The 18,016-nt window shown below is 53.1% G+C and overlaps 6 protein-coding genes across 6 annotated transcripts; 2 read left to right on the forward strand and 4 right to left on the reverse strand.

The window, feature by feature from the left end:
* Positions 1-187: 187 nt before the first annotated feature.
* STEHIDRAFT_62124 (ribonuclease H-like protein) lies at positions 188-1,537 on the reverse strand (the record flags this gene model as incomplete). The annotated part of the gene is made up of 1 exon (XM_007306715.1): positions 188-1,537. One exon carries the CDS (start codon positions 1,535-1,537, stop codon positions 188-190), a length of 1,350 nt encoding a protein of 449 aa, XP_007306777.1.
* Positions 1,538-2,335: 798 nt separating this feature from the next.
* Positions 2,336-2,914, reverse strand: STEHIDRAFT_36193 (uncharacterized protein; the record flags this gene model as incomplete). Its single annotated transcript, XM_007306676.1, has 1 exon — positions 2,336-2,914. A coding segment is annotated over one exon (579 nt), but the record flags the coding sequence as incomplete, so codon positions are not given.
* A 3,258-nt stretch (positions 2,915-6,172) lies between these two features.
* STEHIDRAFT_140998 (uncharacterized protein) lies at positions 6,173-9,252 on the reverse strand (the record flags this gene model as incomplete). Its single annotated transcript, XM_007307097.1, has 6 exons — positions 8,908-9,252; positions 8,606-8,682; positions 8,400-8,529; positions 7,861-8,307; positions 7,673-7,806; positions 6,173-7,604 (listed from the first exon to the last, which is right to left on the reverse strand). Exons 5-6 carry the CDS (start codon positions 7,711-7,713, stop codon positions 6,173-6,175), a joined length of 1,473 nt encoding a protein of 490 aa, XP_007307159.1. The 5' UTR covers positions 7,714-7,806; positions 7,861-8,307; positions 8,400-8,529; positions 8,606-8,682; positions 8,908-9,252.
* Positions 9,253-9,861: 609 nt separating this feature from the next.
* STEHIDRAFT_159689 (DUF1857-domain-containing protein) lies at positions 9,862-10,518 on the forward strand (the record flags this gene model as incomplete). The annotated part of the gene is made up of 3 exons (XM_007307098.1): positions 9,862-10,035; positions 10,122-10,193; positions 10,297-10,518. The coding sequence occupies 3 exons, from the start codon at positions 9,862-9,864 to the stop codon at positions 10,516-10,518; spliced, it is 468 nt and encodes a 155-aa protein (XP_007307160.1).
* Positions 10,519-12,636: 2,118 nt separating this feature from the next.
* Shlcc9 (laccase) lies at positions 12,637-15,519 on the forward strand (the record flags this gene model as incomplete). The annotated part of the gene is made up of 19 exons (XM_007307099.1): positions 12,637-12,764; positions 12,820-12,871; positions 12,946-13,017; positions 13,090-13,155; positions 13,220-13,273; positions 13,333-13,450; positions 13,516-13,543; positions 13,604-13,645; positions 13,704-13,796; positions 13,860-13,996; positions 14,065-14,084; positions 14,157-14,187; positions 14,249-14,400; positions 14,458-14,478; positions 14,539-14,595; positions 14,663-14,857; positions 14,913-14,933; positions 15,004-15,241; positions 15,314-15,519. 19 exons carry the CDS (start codon positions 12,637-12,639, stop codon positions 15,517-15,519), a joined length of 1,731 nt encoding a protein of 576 aa, XP_007307161.1.
* A 557-nt stretch (positions 15,520-16,076) lies between these two features.
* Positions 16,077-17,242, reverse strand: STEHIDRAFT_159691 (uncharacterized protein; the record flags this gene model as incomplete). The annotated part of the gene is made up of 4 exons (XM_007307100.1): positions 16,077-16,334; positions 16,432-16,784; positions 16,909-17,106; positions 17,215-17,242. 4 exons carry the CDS (start codon positions 17,240-17,242, stop codon positions 16,077-16,079), a joined length of 837 nt encoding a protein of 278 aa, XP_007307162.1.
* Between the last annotated feature and the right edge of the window lie 774 nt (positions 17,243-18,016).

Here is an 18,016-nt window from a genome sequence, read left to right on the forward strand (position 1 = left end):
GAGCAGCTTTTTTTTTTTTTTTTTTTTTTTGGTGTAACTCAGCCGGGCAGCCGCAATCGCTGGCTCCTTAGGCTTCATTGTGGGTTCTGCGAGGGTTTCCACCTCGCGAATAATCAGGGACACCCTGGGGAACGCTATTAGCACGCCTGAATACGCTTCAGGTTGTGTGGGACTTATGACCGCTGTATCAGCGGTTTCGGCCAGGTGGGCGCCTGGCTCGAGTACCCACTAAAACCCCAGACTGCCGGGTCCAGTCATCCGGCAGGTTCGCCTCATCGCTGAGAGTTCCGCCCCATGTCTTGAGGACGGTTTCTGGTCTCACGGCCTTTGACTTGTACCTCTTGCGGTCTGTTGTGTATCTATCCAGAGTAAGGCGCGTGTTTATTCTATGTATCCACTTGTTTCGGACTTCGTCTTCACTGTATGCGGGTGCGTCGTCCTCCTTCGTGATTCGCCTTTCACAGCGGAGCGCCCATATGAAGTGTGCCGACTCTGAGATGAGTATTTTATACAGCCGGTTTGCTCCTGTGCGTCGTCTCCCTTCGCTATCTTTGAAATTGCTATGTCCACAGCCGAGTATGGTGCCGAAACGCAGTTCTGGCCACCGGAGACCCTTCTTACTAAATAACTCTTTGGCAAGATCCCATACAAGTTCTCGTTCTGGGGTCTGGCATTCAATTAGAATGTGTTCGAGCGACTCGTATTCATCCTCGCATACGGGGCAGATACCCCGTTGTTCGTAATTTGGTATGTTTCTCCAGAATCTTCCCACTTTGTATCCGTCATGCATCAGTTTCCATAGGAAGACGCGTACCTTCTTCGTGAAGTCTTTGCTGTCTAACGACTTCCAGAGCAACGCATCTGTGGGAAAGCCGCCGTCTAGGCACTCTTTAACGGCCCAGCGTGTCTTGTCTAGGTTTACTGTGTCGGCCGTGCGTAGCGGCAGACATTTCTTCTCTTTGATACCTTTCGTGAGGAGTGACTGACTCGCAGATGTTAACAGCGCGCCACTAAGGTTGAATCGTCTAGGGATCACAATGTCTGTTCTATTTGTTTCTGGTAAGCGTGCCCCTGCGTCGGCCAGCCGATCAGCGCCTTCGTTGCCTGCGACGCCGGTGTGGCCTTTTACCCATTGGAATGTTGTTTCATTTCCCCTTCTTCGGAGCAGCCCAACGGTGGCTTGAAATAGTTTTCGGTTCGCGACCCCTATCCAGCCTTTCGCTTCCCATCTTTCAAGGTTTGTCGTGAGTCCGTTTATCACGTATAGCGAGTCAGATATGATATGTAGGGGTGCCGTGGTGGGGGCGCTCTTTACAGCGTGCCACACGGCAAGGAGCTCACCAGTCTGGTTAGTCTGAGCAAACTCGCTCGGGACCCGGAGACTGGTGTTTCGTTCGTCGTCTGGACCATACCAGATTCCGCTTCCAGCTCGGGCATCCTCCTGTCCACTGTTCAGGCAGGACCCATTGGTGTATACCGTGATGGGGTCGTTCGGTTCCCCAGGTGCGTGTCTCTGTCTCCAGGGCTGTTGGTTCATCTTCGCCGTTGGGTCCGTGAAAACGCGTATGCCTTGTGCGGCCGTTCCTTTGGTTGTGCAGTCCGGGTTGAAGCGGATGCGTCCCCCGGCCGCCTTAGCTGTTTCATTCTGACGTTTTGCTTCGCCGTCGAGGTCGAGACCGTCATCATTGGCTTTGGTCTTGGGGTGCCACTTCGGCAGTACATGTGATAAGATGGTACGCGCTTTGTTTATGCATGCGTATGGGTTGGAGCAACCTAGTTGCCGGTCGTGTTTGCATTGGTTGCACGCACAGGGCTTACGCTTCTTACTGCGGCCTATCCTTCGTTTCTTGTGGTCGGAGGGTCGGTGTTCGGCTATCAGTTCCATGTCTCCCACCGTGTAGATGTTGTGGTTGTTGCGAAGGCAGACGGACTCGAAGGAGTTCGTGTTATACGCCATCTTCGAGTGCGCGCCCACATGGTACCAGATTGGGAGTTGCTGTCGTAGTTGGACGTCGACCATCAAAGCCTCGAGGCTCACATTGTGGGTTTTCCCAGCTTTCAGCATGCGGACCAGCGAGATCGGCAATGTCGTCCATCCCGTGCTGAGGACAGGCATCCAGTCCTGTACGTATGGCTGGCTGTGGGCCTTGGCGTTCCCAGCGTTGCGGATTTTGCTGGGCGCGTTCGCCCTTATGAGTACGTCTGCCACGAATGCCCAGGTGGGTCTCATCTTTTCGCCTATCAATAAGTAGGAAGCTAGGTCGGTCAGCGCGATAGCTTCATTTCGTGCTCTGATATCGAGCACATTCTTTCCACCGGCGGATTTCGGCGCCATGAGGGTCTCCAGGGATACTGCTGGGACACTTGCGCTATCCCACATGTATGTTCTGATTATCTTTACGAGCCGATCCTCGACATTTTTGGGCATCCCTTGTATCTTGGTTAGATATTGAGTCATGCCGCCCACTATCATTTGGACGATGAGTTTTCGTCCATCCATTGTTGGGTGCGAGCGTCCCCAGCGCCTCAGGTTTTGATCTATTTTTTCGATCACCGTCGACCACGGGGCCTCGCAGTCTGCATTGTTTCCGATCCAACCGCCGAGTATTCTGGCGGCCTCTCCATCCCTAAGGATGTGTATATTATCTGCGATCGCCTGTTGATCGGTGTTGAGTTTTCGAGTTGTATATACCCGTTCGCGGTATTCAGGTGTCCCTATTGGGATAATTTCAGTCTTCGCAACATTGAACTTCGCCCCGGAGGCGCTACACCAAAGTTGTAAGATCTCTTGCAGCCTCTCGAAAGAGTCATTTTGCGATAGGTACACTGTTGTGTCATCTGCAAACAGCTTTGTTATGATCCGATCAGCAACACCCGGGATTCGGAAGCCTTCGAGGTCTGAGCCTCTAAGCATGCATGCCAGGGGTTCGATTGCGATGTTGAAGAGGAGGCAGGAGAGCGGGTCCCCCTGGCGAACACCCCGTGTGACGCGGAATTTCCCGCTCTGTTCGCCGTTGATTATGACCACGGTGTGGGCTTGGTCATATAGGGTTCGTACCGTATTTATGAACTGTCTCGGGAGGTTAAACTTCTCCATCACGGTCCAGAGATAAGGGTGGAGGATCTTGTCATATGCTTTTTCCTGATCCAGGGCTATGATAGCCCCGTTGCAGTCTTCGGTGGCTTCAGCGTAGTTCACCATCATCTCCGACAGTTTCACTTGATCGAAGATGCTCCGCCCCTTCATGAATCCCGCTTGGTCCGGATGTATGATGGTCTGCGCTGCAAGTGCCAGTCGCATTGTCAATGCTTTCGTGAAAGTCTTGTAGTCAGTGTTCAGGAGCGTTATGGGTCTGTAGTTCGCTATGTCGGATCGGTCGTTCTTCTTGTATAATGGGCACATCCAACCAAGCGTGAAATCGCACTCGGCGTCTGCACCCCTCCTTTCAATGTCGTTATATACCGTGGTCAGGGTGCTTATGATATTAAAAGCTGGCCTGGGGCTGTTGGCAGTTTCCTTGTATCGCTGGTGAATATATTTCCAGAGTTCAGTGGGTAGTCCATCAATCCCAGCTGCTTTCCCGTTTGGTAGACTCGTTAAAGCTGTCTCGACGTCCGCTTCAGAAGTAAGTGTCGCCATTTTATCATGGTCTTCAACAGACAGGTGTGCCTTGATGCTTTCCAGTGCAGCTTCCATCCCGGCGTCTGCTCGAGCTCTGTCTGGCTCAATATGCTTGCTTTGTAGCTCTTGGTGATACGTCTTTGCTAGATTCGCCATGTCGTTGGATTTCATAACGAAGGTCGGGGGGTTGCTATCTGGTCTTCGGAGCTCGCGTATGGTATCCCTCGGTCTCTTATCCTTATTCAGGATGGACCAGTATTTGCTCACGGTCTCACCTTCCAGCTGAAAGTGTGCAGCCGAGGTTTGCCTTGCGCGGAGGAGCTGGGCCACTTTGATTCTGTGTATCTTTTCCTGGATCACTGCGGCACTTATGGCTCTGGAGTCCGGGTCGAGTATCTCATCCATTAATACTTGGTGTATCTGGGCCTCGAGACGTTTTACACGGCGTTCAATTGGTGAGACGGCTGTGGTCTTTGCGCGGTCCTTGGCAGCCTTGGTCAGGTCTTCCTTGAAAGTCTTGTAGATCTTTTGGATCTCTTCCTCACGGTTGGCTTCCTGTGCGTTTCGGATGTCCTGTTCTAGAGCTTTTCCTAGTCTCTGCAACGTCTTCTTGAATTCCTTGTCTTCGAGGAGCCAGAGGGGGAGCGACCACCGCCCCGGTCCAATATACGGCAGGTCTTTATCGATCAGTTCTACGGAGACCATGTAGTGGTCTGTTTCTACGCCGCAATCTTCGATTTTCCAGTTTCGGCTGTTCTGCCCGGTGAACTTCTCATTCAGGTACACCCGGTCTATTCTCGAGCGTGCGTCTGTTGCTTTTTGCCAGTACGTATACGTCGCCTCATTGGGGTGCACACATCGCCATTCGTCCTGCACCTGCAGTGTTGATTTGAGACTTGCGAGTGCCTCAACTGGCCCGGGTGGGTCTGTCCTCCGAGGGTGTCGGTCAATGGCGTCTTCGCCTATGTTACAGTCGCCCATCATCGCGTCCGGCTTTTTATATTTGCCCGCGATTTGCTCGTCTTCCAGGGTGGTCCAGAATGTTTGGTTTTCATCATATGCGTTCGGTGCGTAAACGCCGAGGAGCTTAACAGCTCGGTGATGCCAGAGGGTCTCGACATATAGTGCTCGCCCGGGTACAATAACTTTGTAGACTACATTGGTAGCGTCTACTATGGAGCAGTTGATCGCGAGAGCTACACCCGCCGCTGCAGGTTGTTCAGGGTTGATTGTGTTCACGATCACAATCTTTCCTTCATACCGCCTGTTCAATTCTTCGGTTTGTTCATCAGAAAGGTGTGTTTCCTGAACGGCGAGGACACCTATTCTTTTTGTGTAAATCAATCTGCTTATTTCAGCCCATTTGTCTGGCTGTTTTGGGCTGCTACGGCCCCGCATGTTGAGTGTTGCGATCTTCAGGTACGCTCGCGTCTTCTTCGGGTCAGTCTGCCCTTCGCGGGCTTCTCCCTCTGTGTTATCTGGGGCGTTCTCGGGTTGCTCGTCTTCTGTTGGAAAACCGTCGTCCATGTCGTAGTCAAGGTTCTCTGGGGTCTCCGCTACTCTTTCTACTATATTCCTGAGGTATTCGCCAACTCCGAAGTCGTCGTCACTGGAAGTGTCAGAGAAAGTACTAAGTGATGGCTGCGGTGTTTGTTCCCGTGTTATGGTTGTGTTTGGCATAGCCTTTTTAGCGGCTTGCTGAGTGCTCCGTGGCGGAGTATTCCCCACAGGTGGGGTTGGTGGACCGCATTGTCGTTCCACCTGTGCTCGGTGCACAGCAGCGTGTAAGCTGCGTCCCTGCGGAGGGACTGACTCGCGAGGCATTTGGCTTCCTTCGCCCGGTGCGTCTGGACCGTCATAGGGATACTCCCCACGGGGTTCAGACGCGCCTGGTTCAGGCTGCCTCGCCTCGCGAGTCGGGGGGTTCCCGTCACCATACGATCCGGCACCATCATTGAGGGCTTGTCCGGCGGGAAGAACTCGTTCCTCTCCGATGCCAGAAAGGCTCGAACCTTTACCATGACCGCTTACGCGGTCATCTGCCACAGTGATGTTGTTTGTTAATTCGTTGTCGTTGTAATAATTCATTGGTGTGTTGTTGGGTGTTTGTGGTGATTCCTGTCACCGTACTTCCAGCCCCGTCCTGAAGAGATGTTCCTGACAGGAAAGGACCATCCTTTCGGGGGTATGGAAGGCGAAAACCGAGACTGTATTATGTACCAATGCTCTTACAATGATCCAAACGACTGCCTTTGCAGGCGGTCATTTGTCGTGTTCGCCCTTTACAGAGACGCGCATCCTTGTGCACGTGATCTGCCTCATATCCGAGCTGGATAGGACTAGGGCGAAACTTAGAGCTCTCCGCTCTAAGCTTTCCGAACGAGTTCGCACACGTTCTTATCACTCAGATATTTTAAACGAGCGACGGGACAGTTGGATTTTCAAGAGAAAGTACGGGGATACAGGCTTAGAGAGTGACTACAGTTAGGTGCCGTACAATTTTTGGTGGGTCAGTGGGCGCGTAGCCCTTAGGGTAAAGTCCCTATATTTTTAGAAACCGCGGGAACCCCGTCCGCCTCGCTGTCCTCCTCTGCTTCGCATTCCGCCGCGACCTCTCCCTCGAGGTCCACTTCCGGGCGGGGTCGGTGCCGGTATGGTGGGTCCAAGCCAGCCGGTCATGGCCGGGAAGGGGCAGAGGGGGGAAGGGTGTGTGCTGGAGTGGCAGTGATTGCAGTGGAAGGGACGGGACATCGGGATACTGGTCCCGCGCTGGAGATCACGGTAGCGTTGAGCGCGCAGTAGGTCGATCATCTGCTGATGGACACGGTCGACACGGGAGACGGGTTGGATGAAGAAGTTAATCGCGACAAGTTCGTCTCGTGTTCCTTCGCGTAGCAGGATGGGGCGGGCGTAGATGGTGTCGAGCTGGTGGTTAAGCGCCGTGGCGAAATCGTTCCCGGTTCCGGCCGCGCGGTTAGTCGCGAACCATTGAAGGAATGCGGCGTTCTCGAGAAGACATTGCCGAATGCTAGCCGCCGCTTGTTGCGACTCGCCGAGTCTCCACCGGCCGCCCTCGAGAGTGCAGACGAAGTCGCTCGGCTGGTGATGGTCGAGGAAGTGAACCGAAATCGTTGAGGTCGAGAAGGTTTGCTCGACTCCGAGTTGCTGGGCAGCCCCGGGGCTGACGGCGGCGACGAATAGAATGTAGGGGCTTCCATCAGCGCTCGGTGGCCCAGCTGCTTCGGGGGCGACGACTATCGCATTGGCGTCGTTCGCGAAGTTCTCGATGACGCCCTCCACCATGGCACAGTCGGCTTGGCGGTTAAGGTTATAGCGTGAGTCATGGACGATGGCGACGAGAGGCGAGGTGGCCGCGAGTACGGATTGTTCAGGGGCAACGTTCCGGAGGAGCGAGGTTTGGGTGTAGCCCGCGATGCGTTCCATCGTCGCAGGAACCGGCATGCGGAGGAGCCCGAGTTGAGCAGCGGTCTGTGTGGGCGCCGGTGCGGCGGGTTGTGGAGCGTGCGGCGCTGGCATGTGAGGGGGTTGTTGGTGTGGCGGTTGCGGCTGGTACGGCTGCTGCTGCTGCTGCTGCTGCTGCTGCTGCTGCTGCTGCTGGGGAGGGGGCGGCGGGGGCTGCTGTGGCTGCTGCTGGTGCACCGGCGGAGGCTGCTGTGGCGCCTGCTGAGGCGGCGGCGGCGGCTGGAGAGGTTGTGGCGGCGGCGGCTGGAACGGCATTGCCGTCGTGGAGGGAGGGGGGGAGGGTTCTGGGCGTTGGGTATACCCATAGGCGGCGCGGTGGCGGCGGGCGCTTGGGGAGGGGCGGGGGATTTTGACCGCTGCCCGCCTGTGGAATCGGGCTGGGGAGGGGCGGCTGGCGCCCGGAGGGGCCGCTCCTCTCTCTAAGGGGACGGCTCCCATCCTCGTCGCTGGAGTCGTCGAACCAGGGGCTACCCTGGCGGCCCAGCGACTCGCGACGGTGCTAATGGGGAGGGAAGGAGGATGATCGGTGAGTTTAGGTCTCTCCGTCAGAGTGGTGGAGAGAACTACCTGTCGGTCAGCCCCTTCGTCGATGCCTGTGTCGCTGACATCTGCGTGAGGCCTTTTTTGGCCGTTGACAGCCGGGGGTGGGTCACTCACGCTCGACGAGCCCTCGCCGTTGACGACGCTAGGGTTGGGGTTGGCTGGGACGCGAGCACCGTTAGAGAGATGACGGCGCAGGGGGTTTTGAGACTCACGCATTTTCCCTTTGCCCTTTTTATAGGAGACGGTCTCGAATGGGGTGTCGTCCTCGTCGATCTCGTCGAGGTTACGCGGTAGAGTAGCGTCTTCCATGTCGAAGTCGCTGGGGGATCGCTCCCGGGTGTGATCGTCGGCGGTGCCGGGGAGAGTCGGTCCAGGTATCGGGAAGTCTGGCATTCTGAACTGGCCAGGTTGAGACGCGGAAAATCCGTGCGCATTGACAACGCCCGGCCCGGATGGGGTGAACTGTTTTTGGGAGGAGGTGCGGGTAGAGGGAGGGGCGGCGGTGGGGGCGGAGGGCTCCGGGGCTGAGGGGTTCGTCGCCGCCTTGGGGAGCGGGAGAGCGTTCTGCTTAGAGCGGGCCATAGGAAGCTAACTTAGAGTTGGCGATGGTGGATGGAGGGTGGAGGGTGGTTGGGTGCGTGGTGTTCGACCGTACGTTGCTTTATAGCAGAAAATTTCCGGACGAGCGGTTTATACGAGAAGTTTTTTGTCAGTTTCCCATTGGACGAGCGAGGTGAGGAAACGAGCGTACGAGGTCCAGGTCGGTCGCGTGGCCGCAGAGTCCCCTCGGGCTCGGGTGGCGCGGCTTTTGCCAAGGGCCACTTTCGGCCGGTGGTGTGTAGGGAGCGACTTTATCGTTCGCGTAGCTTGCGCTCGCGATTCTGCAGCGTGGCTCCGTCATTATTCATTGTTCCCCAAGGTCCATGCTTCGGGAGCTGAGTAGGAACAACTACTCACAAGGCGAACTGGTTTGGGCATCCATCGTTAAGGGGACGTGCAGGCCTTGCTTCGGTAACCGATAGTATCGGCAGTACCTATTGCCGTAGCCGCGAATTCGCGTGGGATTAGGTAAGCTGAACATTTCTCGATTATTTTCGACTCCATCACAGGTGGAGGGCATAATCAGGGCTCTTTGTGGGCTCAGGTGGGGGGCAGGCATGGTACGGGAATATGTGGATTCGTGGGTATTTGTGTGGGTAGATGGGTGTGATGGGCGTGGTGTGTGCGATGTATGTGCTACGTATCCGGGTTGGACTTACTGCCTCGTTTCTCAGTCTTCCATCGACGTCGAAGCGCATCCTGACGTGTCTGTCTGCTCTCGACGACGTCCTCTAGGTTACCTCGAGGTCCTACTGGGGTGCGGGGATCGTTCCTGTGGGTGCGCACGAAATATCTGGCGCTGTCGCCGGTGGGACTTGGTCACCACGCCGTCCTGGGACGGTGCCGTGTCGCGGAGCGACGACGGCTGTGAGCAGTCTAGCGACCCTAGTCGATGTCGAGCGAAACTAGACGAGCACCCGAGGGCGTCGTCTTGTGCGTCGTGCTCGACATCGGCAGTCCTTGACCGTGGGAAAAACCGGAGATGATCGTGGTTCTGGGTCAAGGAGCTCCTCTGCGAGAGCAGCTTGTTCAGCATCGACGTCGATCCTTGGTCATTTGTTTCTTGGGCAGTTCAAGTCCTCACTTGCCAAGTCTCCTGCCTCTTCGCGATGTTGGGATCTTCATCACTGCTTTCTCATCAAAGGCTTGCGCGGCGTCTCTGAGGCTTGCGTGTATGTCTGAGCTGACTGACTGCTTTACCGAACGATGCACGCTACTCATTCACCTGGGGCCCTTGAAGGGCTTTGAATTGAGAGTCGTAATGATATCATGATCGGCATCCATTCATAGATATAAAAGCGCCTTGATTGGGCCGTCAGGTCATCCAAAATATCTCTTGCCTCGCTCCTTCTTGCGTCTTGAACAGTATGTGCTTTCCCTCAGCCCATGATACCTAAAGATTGATGTTGTCGAATCTCATACTAACCCGTGTATTAGACCGTATCTGCGAAGAATATTTTGACCTCGCTAAAGCCCAACGGGACTCGACGATTGGTCCGATCACCGTTTTAAAGTTGTTTTAAACGGTTGCAGATACGGTCTATTGTTCCCCCAATTTTGTAGAGATCATCCATCCACTCACCCTTCCAACACATGGCATACACTCAGATAAAATGTCCGCCCCAAATCCCTCTATCGCTGCCACCCGCCCCGTGAACCCGCCGGGCGCATCTCCCGTCCTGACCATCGACCAGCTCTGGAAAGGACTCGTCATCAAGGCTCGTGAACCACACCGCTTCCTCGAGATCTTTGAATCGTGCGAGGTCGTGAAGGAAGAGGGAACTTTGGTAAGTCTTCCCTACACTCAAATTCGTCCTCACGGCGCTTTCGTGAACGAGTGTATATATATTGACGATAACCTCGTGTCTCCTAGATCTCTCGTCGTGCTAAGACAAGGACTGGGCAGATCATCGCAGAGGACGTCCATCTCTACGAACCCACTATCGTGCGTTAAACTCTGTCTTCTTGTCCCATCTTTGATCATACCTATCACTGTTTCGCCTGCTAACTTCCTCTCATTCTTCTCCTTCGTCATGGCACATCATCAGTGTTACTTCGAGTCCGGAACCTTCCGCGTCACCAACATCGTCTCCTACGATTCTGCCGGCGAGCTCCAGCTCACCTTCTCCTTCGCCAACGGCATTCCTGGACCGAACCCCGAAGAGGCCCTCACGAACCCGGTCGTAGCTGCGAATAAGGTAGGAGATGCAGCGGTCAATCATACACTGGAGGCTGTGAGGGGGTTGGTCAGGTCTGGAGAGATCCAGTAGCTCGTGGCTTTAAAGGCTTCACGAACGGAAGGTAAAAATGCCGGTGTGGCGACGTTATGATGGGTTCGGACTTTAGGGAGGAGTATGGAACGGAAATTGTAGGAATGTATGGAATTAACTAACTACCACGGGGCGCCGGTAGATCCCCCGAACTGAGCATCTGCGTCAATTCCGCCGCTTATAATACATCTTCAAAGCGGCAAACGGTCTATGCTACACGCATTCAATGCAACCTGTCCCAGCAGACATCCAGGCGCGAACTCTTCAGGGATGCAAAGGCCGGTGGTCCCGAGGCTACTTGTGCAAGGAGTTCAGAGTTTGCTGCGGCGCCACAGTCTGGGCGTACATCTCGGAGGGCCACCTAGCCCACGACACCTTCAGCTGAAGGGCGACTCCAGCGGCGCCGATAGCATAGTACTTCAATGTTGCTCTCCGTAAGTTGTAACCACTCCATTCGAGACAATCTAAAATAACACAACATATTAAAGATAACTTCGCCTGGAACTCAGCTAACTCCGTCGACTCCCATGCATACCGTCCGAGTCAGCCTCGGGTGGACTGAGCTCAAGCAGGTAAGCGAACATACACCGGTAGAGAACGGGACCTGGTCGATCGCAAAGGGGAATTTCCTTTCGAGCTAGCTGTCAACTACGACTTGCAGAGGAACAGCAGAATCGAGTGTGTATAAATATCTCGCTGACATCTCAATGGAGCCAGGCCTCAGTCTCAAGCACCAAACATGACCCGTCTGTTGTCAAGCTGAAGGAAGGAAGGAAGCTTATGACGCAGAGAATCTGCGAAATGGACGGGGGAAGAAATGATGAGTACGTAATCTATTTGCGCATGTTGGGTTCACAGCGCGAAGCAGGACGGCGAATGTTTGCACTCTTTTCGAACTTGTACAACGTAGAGCTTCAACCTTCTTCAACGGAAACGATGGTACGAGGGTCTTCTCGTAGTGCCAGGGCAGGGTGAGCCTCATCCCCTTTCATCATGGACTCAGGTCAACGGCCCTCAAAGCCTGATCCGCCGGGGACTTACGACTGTCATGCACTCCCAGACTGTAGCAGAAACACGGTATTATAACAGACACTGCCTTGCTTGTCTTCTACACCTAAAAGGGCTTACGGTTTGACAGGCACTTGGTTATCATTCTATTCAGGCATTCAGCCATCACCGACAAAATCCACAGCCTTCTACAGTGCCTGCTCGGCCTTCGGTCCATTCAAGTCACAGGCTCTCCATTGCTGAACTACTGGCGCCATCACAGTATTGAACTGTGTGTGAGTCAACATTGATTGTCACTTGACCGGGTGTAGGCGCGGCTTGCGCGTCAATATGCGCGTCAGATCATCGACGACTTTGACCCTCTGAGCCGACAAGATCAGTACAGCAGCATCAAGTGAGTGATTATCCATCGTTCTTCAACGTGGGTGTCATTCCTTACGATAGAACCATTCAGCACGAGGAGCTTACCGTATATTCCGACGAAATTTACAAGTTTGAGATATGCTCTCGAATAACAATGCACGTCAGCGGTGGGCTCCGTTGGATGATGACCTGTATCTTCATGACGGCTCTGAGTGGCCATAGTGGCGTCGGAATTAGGGGAGATCAAGGGAGGACCAGCGTCATTCTTCCGATGTGGTCCGCTCGTCGGATACGCCTTTTGCTCACTAATGATCTCAACTGCAGCAATCCACACTGCCATAGTGTGTCGGACAAGACGTACCCCGTTGTACGACTTGAAACTCGAGAATAGTTGACTTTCTCGCAGAGCGCTAGCTGACATTTCAACCTCTCTCATCATTCTTCAGCAATTCACCATACTTATTCTGCTCAAATCCCGATCGATGGTATGTTTGTGACCTGTGCCACAACTCCAACAAGTTACGCATATTTTTTCAAAGCGAAAGGACACTGCTTACCCTCTGGTGGTCCGAGTCACCTAGTGGGATACTGCTCTTGTGTCTACCTCCGTCTGAGACATGAATTATCTCCAACTGAATCCCAGGAGGGAGACCCAGGCAATGCTATAAAAGACCGTCAGCTCTCTTGGTTTCTCTCTTCACTGCCCAGTCTCATATACAGATCTTGACTCATCGTCTCCCATCGACGATGCGGCCTTCTACCACCCTCTCTTTTATTCTTACGTACGCCGTATCTCAATCACTAGCTGTGAAGGTTCATCGCCTGGACCTGCCCATCGTCAATGAAGTGCTCCAACCTGATGGATATCCTCGCGAGTGAGCGATCCTCCTATAGACGTCTGTGCTGTCTTACCAAACGTGCTCGTCGCAGAACCGTCGTTGCAAACGGCACATTTCCTGGACCATTAATCAAAGGCAATAAGGTAGGCGTCTGATTCTTGCGTCCAGATTCCATTTTCACATGCATTATGTCGTGTTCGTTCTGTCATGGTTCCAGGGAGATAACTTCCAGATCAACGTGATAAATCAGTTGAACGACACTGATGGCTTAGATGTTTATACAACCATCGTACGTCTGTCATGTCACGGTACCGGAGAGACAGAGTATCTTTCTTCCTGACACGGCTTGCCGATATCTTAGCATTGGCATGGGATCAACCAGTATAGGACCAATCCCTACGACGGTGCTGCATTCGTCACTCAATGTGTCAGCCATATTCGCTATAGACATAAATATGAACAGGCTCTCAAATATTTATCTTTCCCCTTAGCCCATCGTTCCAAAGCACTCTTTCCTCTATAACTTCACGGTACAGCAGAATCAGGTTCGTCCGTCTAGATACCTCGTTGCCATGTTTCCTCATAATTTCCATATATTATCTAGCCTGGGACCTTTTGGTATCACTCTCACTTCTCGAACCAATACTGCGACGGGTTAAGAGGTCCACTTGTGATCTACGATCCCGAGGATCCATACTTGAACCTCTATGACTACGACAATGGTGCGTACCAACTTCTCTGCTCTATCAGAACGAACGTTTACACAGGCATGTTCTCTTTTTGACAGAGACTACCGTAATTACGCTCGGAGACTGGTAAGTTTGGCTATGCTCCATGATCTTCGTCGATGTTGATGCACGCTCCGTTTACTCTAGGTACCACTACCGCTCAAATGACCCGAACAAGCCGCCAGTACCGTGCGCGCCTTCTTCATTGTCCCAAAATCACGTGTATTCACCTATGCGATCTTCATAGCAATCCTGACAGCACCTTGATCAACGGAGTGGGCCGTTACAGCGGTGGCCCACAAGTACCCTTAGCCGTAGTCAACGTCGAACAAGGCAAACGGTTCGTAGCATTACATATCCGTAGCGATCCGGCTCTTCCAAACTCACGACGTTAACCCATAAGGTATCGCCTTCGTTTGGTGTCAATCTCCTGTGACTCGAGCTTCGACTTCAGCATCGATGGGCACCAGTTTACAATCATTGAGGCAGATGGGAATAATGTAGAACCGCTACTGGTGGACTCGCTCACTATCTACGCTGGTAGGCGTATTACGTGTTCGCTCTTGCTCGCCTTATTCACGAGACTTCTTTTCCTTGCATGATGGCAGCCCAACGTTACTCTATCGTTGTATGTCCATTTGTCTCGATCACGGCAACATCAGTTTCTTACTATTAATATCTTTCCCGCATCTTTCCACAGCTCAACGCAAGCCAGAATGTGGACAACTACTGTCAGTTCGAACTATTATTTCTCCACTCAACATTTCCTAACCCAGAACCTCTTCTGCATAGGGATTCGTGCTGGTCCTGATATCGGTTTCCAGCTCGGCACCTACGAAGGCGGCTTGAACTCTGCAATACTGCGCTACATAGGAGCGCCAGACGTAGAGCCAAACACTAATCAGACTGTCTCGCTGTTAGCGTTGAACGAAACGGATCTCCATGTATGTCTCTATATTCTAGTGTGTAAGCTTGACACGTATAACTGATCTTATTCTCAGGCCAGGGAAGATCCACGAGCGGTGAGTATTTTAATGAAGGTCATTTCCTCAGGATTCTAGGTCTGAAACTGTTCTTATCAGCCTGGAAATCCATGGCCTGGAGGCGCTGACCGCACCATAGCACTTGCTGTAGCACTGGTGAGGACACCCTCAGTACTCTTCGTATACTTCTGGCTAAGTTCTTCGTGGTCATTATGCTGTCCAGAACGCCAATCAAACTGGAGCCAACTTCAGCGTGAATGGAGTCACATATGAAAATCCTGACGTACCGGTGTTGCTTCAGATTCTCAGTAGAGCTCACCGCGCGCAAGATCTTTTGCCGCATGGGAGTATCTACCCAGTAAACAGGGGAGAAACAGTGGAGATCGTACTCCCCGGTGTGGAGGGAGCTGGGACTAATGTGAGCTCGTTCTTCTATCGGTATCCATCGGATACTGACTGGACGGATGACCTAGCATCCGGTACACCTTCACGGCGTGAGTCACTTCTCCCTCTGCATTTATGCTCAACCGAGAGTTTCGATTAATCGACCATTACGCTTCACAGCACTCGTTCTCTGTCGTCCGCAGCGCCGGGTCTTACGAATACAACTACGAGAATCCTGTCCGCCGCGACGTAGTCCGACTTGGCCAGTTTCAGAACGACACGACCGTCATCCGGTTTAAGGCAGATAATCCTGGGCCGTGGTTCATCCACTGTCACATCGACTGGCATCTCACCGCCGGATTCGCGGCAGTTATGGCGGAAGACGTGGAGGGTACACCATTGAAGGACCCGACATCCGGTGCGTTACCCTCTCTCAGTCTCATTCGCGTCATGCATTCAGGATTACTCACTCTGAACCTCTTTTATACAGAGGCATGGCGCGACCTTTGCCCTATCTGGAACCAGACGACCACTTTTGCGAATGGCACCGCCAACACAGCAGCAGACGCACCGCTCAAGATCGTCGGGGCCCCCACCACGACGCTCGACCCAGCTTCCAGCGTCACCCTGTTACCCAGCTCGATTTCAGTATACTCGGGTACTCCTACGTTTAGCACTACACAGTCGGGGTATTAGTACGTCGGGTGCTGTTTCTGGGTGGATGAATACATTTGATCATGAGGGCATAATATGGACCTTGACATGATATTTCTAATTCATGTCTCTTGATGTTGTGACTCGCTTTTCTCTGTTGCTCAATCTACTACGACAAGTAATCCGCTGTACTATCGCCTTGTCAAACCTCTATTTTGTATCGCTATATCTAATTTCCATACTAGTACTACAACACGACGATTGATCTGACGACAATCAATAGCTCCTTACATCGATATTCGAACCACAATGCGTACTAATTAACGGCGATGACTTCTTCCAACTACCGTAAAGCGTATGCCTCCGGTATTCGGGATACTGCGAATCGAGGGCTGGGAGCTGACGGAAATGATTCGTAAGTAGGTACGGACCATCGTAGAGAGCTCTAGACGGAAAGGCGTGACAAGCCTCATGAGATCCAACCAACAATGTCACGAACAGCGCGAACCACCGCGAACCACCGCGAAGTTCATATTAGCCCTCGCTCTCGACCTTCGAACCACCCCGATACGTCGATGCGCAAACTTCAATGCTGCACGTCAATTAGACCTTCTCACTTCCCAATTCTCCAACAACCCAACCCTCTTGCCTCTCATCCCGCTCTCACCTTCAATCGTTCCGTCTCCAGGTCCCAGATTATCCGCCAGAAACTCACCGACGGACTTGTACGTCAGTTTTTGATAGTAGAAGTTGTATATGATGTTGAACAAGGGCCCGACGAAAGGAAGATTGCCGATGAAACCTGGAGGCCGATAGAGCGGAATGTAGTCGACGGTATGGACTAGGGGGCCGGAGGGCTAAGAAGGCGGAGGAGAAAGAGCAAGGAATAGAGCGAGCATCAGCAAGGCGTTGTGAATTCGTTTTAGATTGTGAGAAAGGTAGATGGTAGCTCACCTCCCCATCGTCCACCTTCCCAGGACACAGTAAACTCCATTCCAACGATGCACCGTGCTCTTTTACATAAGCATAGTTCGCATAATGCTCTGGGTGTATGGGAAGGACATCACCCTCGATACGCGGCGGGCTCGACCTGCCATCGGGGATATCGAGGAGGACTTGGCCTGAAAGGAGCCAGAGGCGGAGGGGACGTTGATTAGAGCGTTGTTCGGATGTGGGGTTAGTGGAGGAGCGTTGAGACTGGATGGATGAGGCGACGTCGACGATGGTGCGGACGACGAGCTCTGAGTCGGAGGTTCCCCAGGGAGTGTTGGAGCCGTAGACGGCGGCTTGGATGATCGCGTCCTGATCTGGTAAGTTTATTTCACACACAACGTTTCAAAAATCAGCATACATCATCGAGGGACTCAAGGATCAGACGTCTCAATCGCAAGGGAGAGACATGAGGCCTCTGCGGAAAGGTGCGATACGTACCCCTCATAGCCTCCCTCAAATTGTCAACATTTGACGCATCTCCCTTGAAGATACGGAGTTGCGTCTTTGCGTGCTCATTAACACCGATATTAGCATGTTCCAGCAGTTTGGGAGGCAGTTTGGATGGGGTGCGGAGGAAGGCGGTGACGGTGTGTCCTCGAGCAAGACAGGCGGTTACAGCAGCGGAGCCAATTCGGCCTGCACAAAGTTGTCAAACGTCAGTGAGGCAAGAGATTTTATATTAGCAAGTAAAATGAGGCGTAGCTCAGGATGGGCGGTGGACGGGAGGGGAAGAAATGAACAAACCGGACGCGCCAATAACAAGCACTTTCATTGTGTACTGAACCTATGCTGAGCTTCTGTGGGGAGCCAGAGGATCTATGCAGTCGTTCACGGCCGCCACAGACAATGGACAGCGATGAACCCAGATGGGTCATAAGTACAGCTGACCAAGCGGAACTTGAGTCTAAAAGTTCGAGACAGTTGGGGAGAAACAAGTGCCCAGGGTGGATTACGGATGTGGACGGCGGCCGGGCTACGTTACTAGATGTGCAGTGTCTATTTCAGTCTATCTCGGAAGACGTGGCGAAAGCCTGTCGACGATCAAAGGGACCATCTCAAAGCTCAAGAATATTACAGGACACAAAGCGGATATCTGTTGGTGAGGAAATTTACGGGACCCATAGCGCAGGTAGCGTAGGTAGTTGACGGGTGTCAGAGCGATGCCGAGGAACGAGGTAATAGACCTTACGTGAGCTAAGTAAGTCTGTCAGCCAAATGTGAGACAATGCCGCACGAGAAAAGAGGCGAGGGCGGCAAGCGAGGTTCTCACGCTCTTTTCTTCCCCGACCACCAGAGCCTCTAGAGACCGTCCGGCCTCTGGTATTTATTTGGTGGGGAAGCGTGAGCACAGGAGAACGGCAAACTCCGATCGGGATGGAAAGCGGAGTTGAAGCGCCACAAATGGATCTCCTGATGCTCAGCTTCGAGCTGTAAACACGTCTGAGTGATAAATGTATCCCCTATGGGAACACGTGACACCCAGACGTGAATACGCTGAGTATGAAAGGGAGGTGGGTGGGTCGAAAAATAAATACCAGAGGCCGGA

This window comes from Stereum hirsutum, assembly GCF_000264905.1.
Source record: "Stereum hirsutum FP-91666 SS1 unplaced genomic scaffold STEHIscaffold_12, whole genome shotgun sequence".
Classification (NCBI taxonomy): domain Eukaryota; kingdom Fungi; phylum Basidiomycota; class Agaricomycetes; order Russulales; family Stereaceae; genus Stereum; species Stereum hirsutum.